Source organism: Enhydra lutris, unplaced genomic scaffold, assembly GCF_002288905.1.
Source record: "Enhydra lutris kenyoni isolate GAN:26980312 unplaced genomic scaffold, ASM228890v2 scaffoldscaffold10, whole genome shotgun sequence".
Lineage (NCBI taxonomy): Eukaryota > Metazoa > Chordata > Mammalia > Carnivora > Mustelidae > Enhydra > Enhydra lutris.
In genome coordinates, this window is record NW_019154094.1 from 15,027,495 (window position 1) to 15,043,536 (window position 16,042).

Sequence of the window (16,042 nt, forward strand, 5' to 3'; positions counted from 1 at the left end):
TGGGATAAAATTATGAACAAGATACTATGGACACAGTGTCTTGGCTAAAGAGGAGTGAAAAAATTTTTGAGGTTTCCTAAAGGAAGTGATATGTCAGCAGTCTTATACAAGAAATAAAAAGTTATCCAGGAGGAAAAACAGCTTTTACACAGAGTTAAGTCCAGAAGCATGAAGAGCATGTTGCCCAGTTACGCATAATGGTAAGGATAGTAATAGCCACCATTTACTCAATCCTTATCTGTGCCAGTCCTGGTCTAAGAATACTGCATGAATGAGTGCATTTAATCTTCACAAAGAAGTAGGTCTTATCGTTCCCACCACACAGAAAAAAGAACTAAAGCGCTAAAAGAACTACTGACCTGGTATGCACCCACACTGGCTCTTTCCTGCCATCATCCACTCTGGTCAATACCCCATTCAGACAGGTCGCTAGCTCTAGAGAACAACTCATCCAAGGACACACAGATAACATGCTTAAACTAGAATATGAAATTAAGGTTGTCTAACTCCTGAACCATCACTTTTATCTGCTATGCTACAAAGGTAGGAATGGAGGGTATGCGAAGAGGGGCAGGAGATGAAGTTAGAGAGGTATTTAAAGGTCGAATCTAGCGGAACTATAAAGATGTCGGACATCTCAGTGACACAGAAAGCATGGGCATGGGGACTAGTGGATGGGGAGAGTGAGCTGACAGGATCAAATCTGCATTTAATACACTTGCTGACACCAGGTGGTGATGACATAAGCCACAACCACAGGCCTGAGCCACAGATGGACAGGCCTCCCGAACAGGTCTGCTCGCTTACACAAAGGAGGTTGAGGTGAAAGAGAAAGCCCAAAGGATAAAACAGAAGCATTGTGGAGGGGCGCCTGGGTGGCTCAGTGGGTTAAAGCCTCGCATCAGGCTCTCTGCTCGGCGGTGAGCCTGCTTCCCCCTCTCTCACTGCCCGCCTCTCTGCCTACTTGTGATCTCTGTGAAAAAAAATAAATAAAATCTTAAAAAAAAAAAAAAAAAGCAGCATTCTCTATCTACCCAGTACTGCTCCTGGGTAGATACAGAACCTGAAATAAGACAGGTGCAGCAAGGAAAGAGAAGAGAGGGAGCTACTGGAGCTCTGTGGAGGAGATAAAACCAAAAGGCTTTGGGGACAGACTGAGAAAACTCCAGAAACACTCAGGTTTCCAGAACTTTTTAAGATTTTTATTTACTTATTTTAGAAAGAGAAAGTATGTGCACATGAGAGCAGGGAAAGGGACACAAGGAAAGATGGGGAGAGAATCTCAAACAGACTCAAATAGACTCCATGATGAGCTCAGATCCTGACTTGGGGCTCGATCTCACAAACCTAAGATCATGACCTGAACTGAAACCAAGAGTCGGATGATTAACCAACTGAGCCACCTAGCCCCTCAGAAAGTTTTTGATTCATCAGCTCATAGTTTTTACTTTGTCAATGGTAGAATACATTGACAAATTGTGCTGACAAATTCCCATGTACAAATTCTTTTTTTTAAGATTTTATTTACTTATTTGATAGAGAAAGACACAGCGAAAGAGGGAACACAAGCAGGGGGAGTGGAAGAGAGAGAAGCAGACTCTCCGTGGAGCAGACAGCCTGATGTGGGGCTCGATCCCAGGACCCTGAGATCATGACCTGAGCTGAAGGCAGATGCCTAAGGACTGAGCCACCCAGGCGCCCCTCCCATGTAAATTCTTATGAGAACATCTCTCATCTTGACTTTTGTGGTTGTGCTTTCCAGAGCTCAGAGAAGAGTCTCACCACAAGATCTGTAAAACTTTGGTACCCTTAATATGTACCGAATTAATACCTACTTAACTATACAGATAACTAAATTCAAGTCATTTATCTGCTTCTGATTCCAAGAATCCAAACAGCATGTTTAAAACCATAATGGTTTGAATAAGTCTAAGTATTCCTGCCCTTATTTTCTGTTTCCTTCTGCTCTGAGTCACAAAGGACTTGCAATTATTCTATCCACCAATACTGTTTATTAACACATTATTTTCTGAAACTCACTGCGCAAAAAAGAACCAAGTTTTAGAGGGGAGAAGAGTTAGGCAGGTTTCATATATTCTCATAATCAATAAGTTCTGGGCAATAATGAAGACAGGTTTCAACCATATCTGTCTTTTTTTTTTTTTTTAATTTTTTTTTATTTATTTATTTGACAGGGAGAGAGAGACCACAAGTAGGCAGAGAGGCAGGCAGGGGGGGGGGGAAGCAGGCTCCCCGCTGAGCAGAGAGCCCCATGCGGGGCTCGATCCCAGGACCCTGAGATCACGACCTGAGCCGAAGGCAGAGGCTTAACCCAGTGAGCCACCCAGGTGCCCCCATATCTGTCTTTTTAAAAAGGGAAAAGCCAAAAATAAACCAGCTTGTGGTAATCTTCATTTACACAATTCCCCTCTGACTCACTGGCTCTCTTCAGGTGTAAGATGTATACTGATCTCTAACCTTAGCCATCATCATTCTTTTTTTTTTTTTTTAAAGATTTTATTTATTTATTTGACAGAGCGATCACAAGTAGGCAGAGAGGCAGGCAGAGAGAGAGGAGGAAGCAGGCTCCCTGCTGAGCAGAGAGCCTGATGTGGGGCTGGATCCCAGGACCCTGGGATTATGACCTGAGCCAAAGGCAGAGGCTTTAACCCCCCGAGCCACCCAGGCGCCCAGCCATCATCATTCTTATACTGTAGTATGTGATAGATATAAAGAAAATTAGTCATGAAGATACACTGCTTATTACCAAAAAATTTTAATGAGTATTTGTCAGATGGCTTTGGGATACAAAAAACAAGTGTCTGCAATGAACCCAGCTGTCTACAAAGAACCCAAAACTTATTCAGGGGTGCCTGGGTGGCTCAGTCAGTTGAGCGTCTGCCTTCAGCTCAGGTCATGGTCCCAGGGTCCTGGGATCAAGCCCCGAATCGGGCTCCCTGCTGGGTGCGGAACCTGCTTCTCCTTCCTCTCTGCTGCTTCCCCTCTGTTGCTCCCCCTGCTTGTACTCTCTCCCTCTCTTTATTTATTTATAAATAAATAAAATCTTAAAAAATACTTATTCAATGTCTGTTATGTACAATGCATATTAGAGAGGGTTTAACATTACTAAATTAATAGTCAACAGTATTGTACCTCTGTATATAGGCATTAGAATCTTCCACATTTAGGCCAAATATTTTACCTTTAGTGAAATCACCAAACCCAATTTCTGGTCAGAAATTATCAGTTTATAATTTGATCCAGTATACACTAATAGAATTACTTTTGCTTTGAGGAATATTTGTTAAGTACTATCATCTTAACATTAAATTTCTCTTTTTAATAGAATTTGGGTGAACTAAAACTAGGTATAATCCAGAAGAAAGAATCCCTTTATATCAGCAGGAATGATCCCTCTACAGGGTTAAAACCAAATGTATGTTTCTGGTAAAGTTATGAATCTCAGTTTTGCTGTGCCTTCCCTACCAGTCCTGCAGAAGATACTTTTTCTGTAGTTTTACTGACCCTCTCAGATAGTCTTGAATTTTCAAAGACAGAATTCTAAGAAGGACTGTTGTGTTTCACAACATGTGCAGCAAATGCAGTGGTCCTGGTCTTGAGATCAATAGGCAGAAAAATGCCACAAGATATATACGCAACACTCATAAATTAAAAGATAAAGGGATTTTCATGAATATGAAACCAAAAGCAGAGGCAATAAAAGAAAATACAGAAAAGCTGAACTTTATCAAAACTTAAAACTTTTACATTGGGGAGGGTATGTGAAATGTGTAAAGCCTGATGATTCACAGACCAGTACCCCTGGGGCAAATAATACATTATACGTTAATAAAAATAATTTAAATGAAAAAAAAATTAAAACTTTTGTGCATCAAAGGACACTATCAATGAGAGAATGACAAGACAACTCACAGAATGGGAGAAAATATTTACAAAGCACTTATCTGGTAAGGGATTGGCACCCAGAATATATAAAGAACTCTCACAACTCAACAACAACAAAACCTGATTAAAAAAGGACTTGGAAAGATAATTCTCCAAGGAAGTTATTCAGATGGCCAATAAACACATGAAAAGAAGCTCAACATTACTAATCATTAGGGAAATGCAAATCAAAACCACAGTTAAGATAACAACTCACACCCATTAGAAGGGCTACCATCAAAAAAACCAACAAAAAATAACAAGTGTTGGCAAGGATGTGGAGAAACTGATACCCTTGTGCACTATTGATGTGAATGGAAAATAAAAACAGTATGGCACTTTCTCAAAAAATTAAACACAGATAGCTATATGGTCCAGCAATCCCACTTCTGTGGATTCATACTTGAAAGAAGTGAAAGCAGGGATTCAAAGAAGTATCTGTACACCCATGTTCACAGAAGTATTATTTGCAATAGCTCAAAGGTGGAAGCAGCCCAAGTGTCCATTGACAGATAAATAGATAAATAAAATGTGGTACATGCACACAATGGACTATTATTAAGTCTTAAGGAAAGAAATTGACACATTACAAGATGAACGAACCTTGAGGACATTATGCTAAGTGAAATAAACCAGTCACAAAAGGACAAATAAAGCAGAATTCCACTTATATGAAATACCTGAGTAGTCAAATTCATATTGACAGAAAGTAGACACGTAGTTGCTAAGGCCTGGGGTGGGGTGAGTGGAGAAAGAAGTGAATGGGAAGTTATTATTTAATGGATAAGGAGTTTCAATTTTGCAAGATGAAAAAGAGCACTGTGAGTAGATGGTGGTGATTATAGTGCAACAATGTGAATGCACTTAATGCCACTTTAAAAATAGCTGAGTGGAGTGCCTTGGGTGGCTCAGTTGTTAAGTGTCTGCCTTTGGCTCAGGTCATGATCCTGAGGTCCTGGGATCAAGCCCCATGTCTGGCTCCCTGCTGAGTGGGAAGCCTGCTTCTCCCTCTCCTGCTCCCCCTGCTTGTGTTCCCTCTCTCGCTGTGTCTCTGTCAAATAAATAAAATCTTTTTTAAAAAAATGGCTAAGAAGGTAAATTTCATGTTATGTGCAATTTACTGCAATTTTAAAAAAAGATTTTATTTATTTGTCAGAGAGAAAGCGAGCGAGCACAAGCAGGGGGAGCAGCAGGGAGAGGGAGAAGTAGACTCCCTGCTGTGCAGGGAGCCGGATGTGGGACTCAATCCCAGGGCCCTGGGATCATGATCTGAGCCAAAGGCAGCCACTTAATCGACTGAGCAACCCAGACATCCCACCGCAATTTTTAAAAAAAGGTGGGGGGGGGGGATGAAATGCTTCTGATTCTTCTGCATGATATAACATAAATGAACCTTGAAAACAGCGAGATAGGCCAAATAACAGAAGGCAAATATTACACGATTCCACTTACACAAAATATGTAGAAGAGTCAACTTTATAGAAACAGAAATTAGAATAAAAGTTACCAGGGACTGGGGGATGCAATAACTGGGGAGCTATTGTTTAAATGGGTTTTGGATTTGGGTGAACGACATCCAAATCCTTCTGCTTGGGATGACGAAGTTCTGGAACTGGATAGTGATGAGGGTTGCACCTTATGAATATATCTAATGCTACTGTGTTATTTTAAAAAACTTTTTATTTAAAATTCAATTTAATTAACATATAGTGTATTATTAGTTTCAGTGGTAGAATTTAGTGATTCATCAGTTGCATAGAACATCCAGTACTTATTACATCAAGTGCCCTCTTTAATACCCATCACCCAGTTATCCCATCTCCCCACCCACCTCCTAGGTGAACTAAATCCAAATCCTTCTGTTTGGGATGATGAAGTTCTGTAAATGGATAGTGGTGAGGGTTGCTTATTATGAATATACTTAATACCACTATATTATTTTTAAGTGAATTAAATACTTAATACTAGTTAAAATGGTAAATTTTAGGTTATATATATTTTACCACAATAAAAACAACTTTTAAGGTACGTAAGAATAAGTATCACAAACACACTAAACTTAATGAAATTTTGCACTTCTGTTAAGAATTGTGGTCAGGGACGCCTGGGTGGCTCAGTTGTTAAGTGTCTGCCTTTGGCTCAAGTCATGATCCCAGGGTCCTGGGATCGAGTCCTGCATTGGGCTCCCTGCTCAGTGGGAAGCCTGCTTTTCTCTCACTCCCACTGGTTGTGTTCCCTCTCTCGCTATGCCTCTGTCTGTCAAATAAATAAATAAATAAAATCCTAAAAAAAAAAAAAAAGAATTGTGCTCATATAAGACCTGCCAGTCCCAGAAACAGTCAGACACTAAAGTCTTGCCCCAAATCATCAAACTACCACTGGTGCCTTTGTTCATAACATATTTTTTCCATTAACTGAACAAGGACCAAACTGAGCACACTGACAACCTCTAGCATCTACTCCTCAGTGACCACTAAGAATCTATAAAGCATAATGCTTCCATATACCACCACTGCTTTCCTGTAGAAAAAACGATACCTGATGAAGTGGTCCAAATTATCTGGTGATGGAAATAATCAGAGACAACACAGCAGCTCATCTCTAAAGTTGGCTGCTAAAAATAAGGTCTAATTATTCCATACCTGCCTTCATCCCCACTTTGAAAAAGCAATTCAAGAATTTTCCCCTCCACTCCCTTGGTCCTAGGCCTTCTTTTTAAAATGGTAACTTCACTTGCCTGAAGATGCTTCTCAGAGTAACAAGAATATTAGCTAGCAAGACATCACAAGAAAAGAAACCAGACTGATATCCCTCATAGACAGGGATGGGAAAATGCTCAACAAAAATAAGAGCAAATCAAATCCAGCAACATATAAAAAGGATTATATACCATGACCAAATGGGATTTATCCAAGGAATATAAGGTTGGTTTAACATCCAAAATGCAATTAATATGCTATATTAATAACAGACAAAAACCACACGACAATCTCCATAGATACAGAAAAAGCATTTCACAAAATTCAACACCAATTCATGATAATCCTTCCCAACAAACTAGAAACAGAAAGGCACTTCCTCAATCTAATGAAGGACATCTATGAAAAACCTTTATCTAACATCATAATTAGACTTGTATACTGAAAACTACAGGGGCACCTGGGTAGCTCAGTTGGTTAGGTGTCTGCCTTTGGCTCACGACAGAGCCCCACATCAGGCTCCCTACTCGGTGAGGAACTTGCTTCTCCATCTCCCTCTGCTGGGGCCCCTGCTTGTGCTCTCTCACTCTCACTCTCTCTCTCAAATAAAAAACAAAAGAAACCTTTAAAAAGAAAACTACAAACAGTGCCAAGAAAAATTAAAGAAGACCTAAACAATGGAAGACATCTCAAGTTCCCGGATCAGAAAACATCAAAAACAAAATCCCGCAAATTTACTGCATATTAACACAATCCCTATCAAAATCCCTGCTAGCTGTCTGCAGAAATTAACAAAGTGATCCTAAAATTTGTATGGAAATGCAAGACACCAAGGATAACCGAAACGGTTTTGGAAAAGAAGAACATTATTAAAAGACTTCCACTTCCTGATTTCAAATCTTACTATAAAACCGCAGTAACCAAGACATTGCATTAGTGTTGCTTTTCCACAGAGGTACCAATGAAATCCAATAGGAAAAAAGATAGTCTTCAACAAAAGTGCTAAGGCAACTGAAGAGCAACATTCAAAAAAGATTATTTTGGACCCTTAAGCCACAAAAAAACAACTAATGTGGTTCATAGACCTAAATGTGGGTGCTAACATAATAAATAAAACTCTTAGAAGGAAACACAGGAGAAGAAAATCTTTGTGACCCTGCATTGGGCAATGAGTTCTTAGATACACTATTAAAAGTCTAATCTATAAAAGAAAAAAAAACCTGACAAACTAGAATTAAAATTAAACAGATTTTTGTAGATACTCAAACTGAGGGGTTAGAGGTGGAGGAAATGAATGAAAATGGTCAAAAGGTACAAACTTCTAGCTATAAGAAATTAAGTACTGGCGACGTGATGCAGATACATGATGACAACATGATGACTATAGAATATAGTTAACACTGCCGTATAGGATTATACAGCAGTGTTAACTATTATATTATATTTGATTATATTTGAAAACTGCTAAGAGAGTAAATCCTGAACGTTCTCATCACAAGGAAACAACACTATTTTCCTTTTATTATTTTGGTATCTGTACAAGGGGACAGATATTAGCTGAACTTACTGTGGCAATCATTTCATAATATATGTAAGTCATTATGCTGTACATCCTAAACTGACACAGTGTTGTCTGTCAAGTATACCTCAATCAGACTGGGGAGAAGAAACACTTTTGCACTTCAAAAGAAACCATTAAGAAAACAAAAAAGAAACCAAATATTGTGAAAAAATATTTGTGAATCACATGTCTAAAAACAGACTTGTATCCAAAATACATACAGATCTCTTACAACTAAATATTAAGATAAGAAACCTAACTAAAAATTGGCAAAAGATTTCAGTCAACATTTCATCCAAGAAGATATATGAACAACTAACAAATAGATGAAAAGATGCTCAACATCATTTGCCCTAGTAAATACTAGGGCAAGGCAAATGAAAACCACTATCTCAAACCTACTGAATGGCAATAATGAAAAACACAGACAGTATCAAATGCTGGTGGCAGAGATGTGAAGAAACAGGAACTCTTATGGGCTGCTGGTAAGAATGTAAAATTAGGGGCGCCTGGTGGGCATAGTCAGAAGAGTGTGCAGCTCTTGATCTCGGGGTATGGGTTCAAGTGCCAACTTAGGTGTAGAGAATATTTTTTTTTAAAGATTTTATTTATTTATTTGACAGACAGAAATCAAAAGTAGGCAGAGAGGCAGGCAGAGAGAGAGGAGGAAGCAGGCCCCCTGCTGAGCAGAGAGCCCAATGTGGGGCTTGACCACAGGACCCTGGGATCATGACCTGAGCTGAAGGCAGAGGCTTTAACCCACTGAGCCATCCAGGCGCCCAGGTATAGAGAATATTGTGTTAAGTGAAATAACCCAGTCAGAGAAGGATACCATATGATTTCACTCATATGTGGAATTTAAGAAACAAAACAAATGAGCATGGGTGGGAAAAAAAAATAGAAAGGCAAACCAATAAACAGACTCTTAACTATAGAGAACAAACTGACGGTCACCAGAGGACAGGTGGGGGGGTGGGCAATGAGTGAAACAGGTGGTGGGACGAAGGAGCACCAGGATGAGCACCAGGTGATGTATGGATGTGCTGAATCACTATACTGTACACCTGGAACTAATATTACACTGTAGCTTAACTAACTGCAATTTAAATAAAAACTTAAAAGCAAACAAATAAACTTTAAAAATTTTTATTTATTTATTTATTTTTTTAAAGATTTTATTTATTTATGTGACAGAGAGAAATCACAAGTAGGCCACTGAGCCACCCAGGCGCTCCTAAAAAATTTTATTTAAAAAAAAAAATTTTTTTTAATGTAAAAATGATGGGCCACTTTGGAAAACAGTTTGACAGTTTCTTATAAGGTTAAACACACTACTTTACCAATCATTTTATGCAGAAGTTCCTCTACTTAAAGCTACGACAAAGATAATAAACAGTATTCAACTATATCACTATTAATCAGTCTAGATTAATAGGACAAAACCATAAAAATAAATGTCAATACTAAATTAAGATTTTAAAAACTGTTTCCTATCTTCTCATAGCTAAAACTCTGGTGACTGCTGTGTTCTAAATTATCATTAAATCAGAGAGGACACCAGTGAAATGGCAGGTGACTATGACATTTACAGAATGTCATGAGTCAGGAACTGTTTAATCTCCCAGCAGACAAAGAATGTGAGGCTTAAAGAGGATGTTCTGCCTAAGAAGACACAGATCTGACAGCCAAGGTGAAGCTATTTGCTCTTTCCTCCATTTCTTAAGGTTTCTAAGGATTTCAGCACAAGATTGAGTCTAAATAATGTTCATAAATAATATGACTTCGATTGTTATTGCTTGGGGTGCCTCAGTGGCTCACTTGGTTGAACATCAGCCTTCTGCTCTGGAGTCCCAGAATTGAGCCCACATTGGACTAGCAGAGAGTCCACTTCTCCCTCTGTTCCTCACCCTGATCATGCTCTCTTTCTCTTGCTCTCTCTCAGTCTCAAATAAAATAAATAAAATCTTTAAAAATAAAAAAATAAATTGTTACTGCTTGAGTCTAAGATATCTATCTAGATTTATGTATATACCAGAAGGGATGTCTCATAAATTATTAAATAATATTTGAAATATACCTGTATATACCAAAATAAGTCTTTAGAAGTAACACATCATAAAGTTACTTAAAAATATGGGCGCCTGGGTGGCTCAGTGGGTTAAGCCGCTGCCTTCAGCTCAGGTCATGATCTCAGGGTCCTGGGATCGAGTCCCGCATCGGGCTCTCTGCTCAGTGGGGAGCCTGCTTCCTCCTCTCTCTCCCTCTCTCTGCCTGCCTCTCCATCTACTTGTGATCTCTCTCTGTCAAATAAATAAATAAAATCTTAAAAAAAAAAAAAAAAAAGTTACTTAAAAATATTTCCAGTATCTCAAGTCTCACTAATTCAGTAGAAAATTGAGGAATGTCCAGTGAGGAATGTCAGAGATACCATTAAATTGTCACCTAAGTTAACAAAACTTCAATCTCTGAATTAATTTACTCATTTAAATCATTTATTACATAGTTACTATGAGTGGGGTGCCTGGATGGCTCAGTGGGTTAAAGCCTCTGCCTTCGGCTCAGGTCATGATCCCAACGTCCTGGGATCTCTGCTCAGCAGGGAGACTGCTTCCCCTCCTTCTCCCTCTGCCTGCCTCTCTGCCTGCTTGTGATCTCTGTCTGTCAAAAAAATAAATAAAAATCTTTAAAAAAAAAAATAGTTACTATGAGCAAAATAGTAGTTCAAGGAAGTAACTGCTCAAGGAAAGCACAACCTCTGACCACTTCCTTAATCAATACCACTATCACAGAAATGTATACTTTTTTTGAGACCTAGCAGAGAATTTTGTGCCAAATTGAATAATTCTAGCTTCTACAAGGTTTTATTCAAGCAGTGTTGGAAATCCCTGTTAAATTGGGCTTATCCGTATACAAAAAGTTGCTCAAATTTTTGAGGTTTTATTATGTCATAATTCATTCCATGTTTACAACACTAGAAGTACATTTTTTGATAGGAGGACATGTTGGGTTACACATATAAGAATCTGTATATTTTAGTGGGAAGTTAAGACTATTCTACAAAGACCCTTATTTAGATTGCCTCCAAAAAGGCTACCATCAACATAATTAAAAAGTAATCAAGAGATGAAAACAAAGTGGAAGAAATGAACCTGCTCAGCCAAATAACATACTAAAAACAAAACACTGAATTTATACTTTACCTGCAGGTTTAAGGTCTCCTATTCGAATAATGTGTGGCCAGTGCTGGAGTGTTTTCGCAAAAAAAGGGTTGGTTACTCCTAATATGACAGAAGGCCTACATAAAAACAAAAGAGAAAAAAAGTGAGGAAAAAGACAAATGTTCCAGTGAAGAATAGTTTATAATTTCTTTAGATTGAACAACAGATTATCTTTTCCTTCACTCAATGCATTATGTAACAACTACATGCCAGGCACCATGTTTAGCACTAAGCAAGTATAGGTGAAAAGACACGGTCTTTTTAAAAGCATACAGAAAGAAAGGCATACATACCCGATTACAATGCCAAAATCAGGAAACAGAGAAGGTGGTATAAAACATACGACAATTACCAAGGAGAAACTTGGTAATTGAAGACAGCTGAAGACAGCTTCCCCAGTGGCGCCCGGGTGACTCAGCTGGTTAAGCATCCGACTCTTGCTTTCAGCTCAGGTCATGATCTTGGGTTACTGAGACTAAGCCCCATGTAGGACTCTGCACTCAGCAAGGAGTCTGCTTGAAGATTCCCTCTCCCTCTGCCCCTCCCTGCCTTGCCTGTGCACATATGCTCTCTCTCCCTAGAACAAATAAATCTCTAAAAACAAAACAAAACAAAACAAAACGAAAAAAACAAAGCTTCACCAAAGAGATAATATTCACACAAAGATATGGAAAATGAATACAAGTTCTTCCCCACGTGGATAAGTGAGGTAAAGGTAATCCAGAACAAATAGTACGAGCAAAGCAATGAAGTGGGATCATGGTGTGCTCAAAGAACTACAAAGAGATCAGCATTCCCACAGCATAAAAGGAGAAGGATTAAGTCAGAAATGAAAATAGCTGGGCAGGTGCTGGCCGGATTATTAAGTACCAAGTTAATATGCTACAAAGTTTATTAAGTGCCAAGTTTATATGTTAAGAAGTTTAAAAACCTTGTAGGCAAATGGAAGGTACTAGAGAACCAAATGGAAGGAAGTCACATGAACAAAAATGTAGGAAGATCACTCTAGGGGAAATTTGGAAGATGCCCTACAAGGAGGAGAAGGGGTTTGGGAGAAAGCAACAGCAGATATGACAAAGACTGGAAACAGTAAGACTGGGAAAAGACTTTTAGAAAGCAGGTAACAAATGTTATTATGAGAGAGATTTTATGGTGTTGAATTGACAGAATTTGGTAAAACTTGATGTGGGACATGTAAGAAGGAGAAATTTATGACAATTTAGATTTTTGATAACTAAGTAAAAAGTAGTACCATTCAGGGGCGCCTGGGTGGCTCAGTGGGCTAAAGCCTCTGCCTTTGGCTCGGGTCATGATCCCAGAGTCCTGGGATCGAGCCCCACATCGGGCTCTCTGCTCAGCGGGGAGCCTGCTTCCTCCTCTCTCTCTCTCTCTCTCTCTGCCTGCCTCTCTGCCTACTTGTGATCTCTGTCAAATAAACAAAAATCTTTAAAAAAAAAAAAAAGTAGTACCATTCATAGGTTTAGGGAAGAAAACAAGGAAACAGAAAGAATTCAGTTTATATACATTTAGTTTCAAGTGCAATTAAGATGTCAAGGTGGTAAAATGGTAAAAAAACCAAACCAAAACAAAACAGAACAACAAAACCCTGGACATAAAGGTCTACAACTTGCAAAGATTTGGGCTAGGCAGATAAATTTTAGTCGTCAGTATATGGGTCTTAACAGAGACTATGGGTACAGATAAGATTGCTCAGAAAGAGGGGTGCCTGGGTGGCTCACTTGTTAAGCAACTGCCTTTGGCTCAGGTCATGATCCCAGGGTCCAGGGCTCCCTGCCCCCGCATGGAGCTCCCTTCCCCCACATCGGGCTCCCTGGTTGGCAAGAGGCCTGCTTCTCCCTCTCCCACTCCCCCTGCTTGTGTTCCCTCTCTGTCTGTCAAATAAATAAATAAAATCTTTTTAAAAAGAAAAAAAGACTGCTCAGAAAGAATTATCAGCCTGAAATCAGATCCCAGAACACAGAACTGAAGAACACCAACATTTAAGGTGCTGGCAGACAGACCTCTCTGCACAGGAGACTGAGATATAACACCAGAAAACCAGGTGAGAGTGGCATCAAGGATTAAAATGCTTTCAAGCTTGGGCACCTGGGTAGTTCAGTCAGTTAAACGTCTGCCTTTGGCTCAGGTCATGATCCTGGGATCCTCGGATCAAGTCCTGCACTGGGCTCCCTGTTCAAGGAGGAGCCTGATTCTCCTTCTGCCCCTTCCCCCACTCGTGGGCTCGCTCTCTCTCTCAAAAGTAAATAAAATCTTTTAAAAAATGCTTTCAAGATCAACGGCTTAAATGTTATAAGAAAGGGAAGGTAGAAGAAATAGGGCAATAATGTGCCTATGGGGTTGGGCAGGGAGAGGGTCTTGATGGCTCCGGCCAAGAATGACTTCACTGGAGAAATGAACCTGCAATGGACTGAGAAGCAACCAGAAAACCAAGAAGTAGAGACAGTAAATGGAGATTTGTTGTTGTTATTTTAGAAATTTAGCTGTTAAAAGAAAGTGAGCAATAGAGCAAGAGCTAAAAGGGAAAGGGTAAGATAATTTTTTCCCCTTTGACATACTGGGAAGCACTTTCATGTTTCCATGCTAATTCAATGAAGAGGAAGAAGGTAAAGGAAGTTACAGATCAACAAGAGATAACTGATGCTCTAAGAGGCCCTGAGTAAGGCAAGAAAACAGATGGCTATTAATGACAATACAGCTTCCACTAATAAATAAAATCATTCAAAGAAAACAAGATTGACAACTGAAATGGACAAGTATTATAAGCAGCTCTTCAAACCTTCTTTTATAAAATCAAGATGCCAATAAGTTCAAGACTTAATTTTACATAATTTGGTTATACAGGTAATACTTGGTCAATAGTAGCGTTTTGTTTACTCACGGGGCTTGAGTACGAGTAGTATATTCTTTGAATTCACTGTCATGAATAGTGAAATAAGGTCGGAAGTCACTGAAGTACTTTAATGGAGAAATACAGCTGTGGAGCAAGAAGAACACTTAAAACAAAGGACACAAAATTAAAGGCCCTACTCAACACCTATAAAACATCAATACACACAGTATCCCCACAATGGGATTATTAATTTACTTATTTCAGTCAACAGCAAACTCATTTTAGGAAACCAGAAAGACAAATGGAAATGCATAATAATGTGGAATGATGGGCTGAAAGAACACTGGACATGGGGAGAAGTTCTGGCACTCCAATATCCTAGTTATATGTCTTTTACTAGACACTGACCATTCATGCAACTAATACTTGTCAGGTGCCAGCTTTGTCTAAGTGAATGAATGTGTGTTGCTCAGAAAAACCAAAACATGGTTCCAGCCCTCATGGAACCTGAATTAATTTTCTCATCAGAAAAACCAAAACATGGTTCCAGCCCTCATGGAACCTGAATTAATTTTCTCATCCATGAAACGGTACTATAATGAGCACAGCTTTATTATAAGAAAGGGGGTTGTGTGCAAATATATCACAGATGGAAAAATGCTACAACTACCACTGTCAGGAACCCAATATACTCACTTAACAAGTGCCAATACAGTCTCTGACGACTCCGATGGTGATGGCGCCATGACCACGAGGGGCTCCCCCAACAGGACCAGCTCCCAAAGCATCTGACTATGAAGGAAAACTGGGCAGAAACACCTGAAAGGTATTTTATACAGTAGAAGTGTTATTTATCCAACTCTGTTGTTTTCAGTTCTTAGATGATCGTTCTAAAAACTTCATACTGATATAAATTCTTCCACCTATTTGTACCCCGTTGTGACATACAAATTCTTTAGACTACACTGATGCGTAAGTCCTTTTTATACATATAAAAACATACCAATTGACTCATTCCAATTTTTAGAAAATTAAATGCAATATACTGACACACAAAATGGCTAACAGATAATAAAAACATGTGGAATAATTATTAAATTGTACCATATGGTAGGCCCATCTCATCAATACTGCTTCCTTACATCTCAATTTTTTTTAAGATTTCTTTATTTATTTGAGAGAGTGAGTGAGAGAGAGAGAGCACAAGCATGGAAGAGAGAAAAAAGCAGGTTCCCCCTGAGCAGACCCAAGCTGAAGACAGATGCATAACGACTGAGCCACCCAGGCACCCCTACATTTGAATTTCTATTCTAAATATTTTAGAGAAAGCAAGATAAATTAATTTTCCAAAGGATGTTTACTGGATTACTTAATTTAAAAGCTAATGCTTGGGGCACCTGCACGGCTCTGTCAGTTAAGCGTCTGCCTTCAGCTCAGGTCATGATCGTCCTGGGATTGAGCCCCAGGTTGGGCTCCCTACTCACCAGGAAGCCTGCTTCTTCCTCTCCCACTCTCCCTGCTTGTGTTCCCTTTCTCGCTCTCTGTCAAATAATAAAATCTTTAAAAAAATAAATAAAAGCTAATGCTTTTGGGGAGCCTGGATAGTTCAACAGGTTAAGTGTCTGACTTCAGCTCAGGTCATGATCTCAGGGTCCTGGGATCAAGCCCCACATTGGGCTCCCTGCTTAGCAGGGAGTCTGCTTCTCCTCTCTCTCTGCTGCTTCCCCTGCACATGCTCTCTCTCTCTCTTTCAAATAAATAAATAAAA

At 39.2% G+C, this 16,042-nt stretch overlaps 1 protein-coding gene across 1 annotated transcript in view; it reads right to left on the minus strand.

Annotated features, from left to right (window-relative positions):
* Positions 1-16,042, minus strand: part of LOC111143980 (DENN domain containing 6A) — a 61,258-nt gene that overhangs the window by 9,418 nt on the left and 35,798 nt on the right. Inside the window, exons 10-12 of the mRNA XM_022498035.1 lie at positions 14,971-15,093; positions 14,323-14,418; positions 11,406-11,500 (exon numbers count right to left, since the gene is read on the minus strand). Coding sequence (XP_022353743.1) covers positions 11,406-11,500; positions 14,323-14,418; positions 14,971-15,093 — 314 coding nt within the window. The remainder of the gene's footprint in view (positions 1-11,405; positions 11,501-14,322; positions 14,419-14,970; positions 15,094-16,042) is intronic.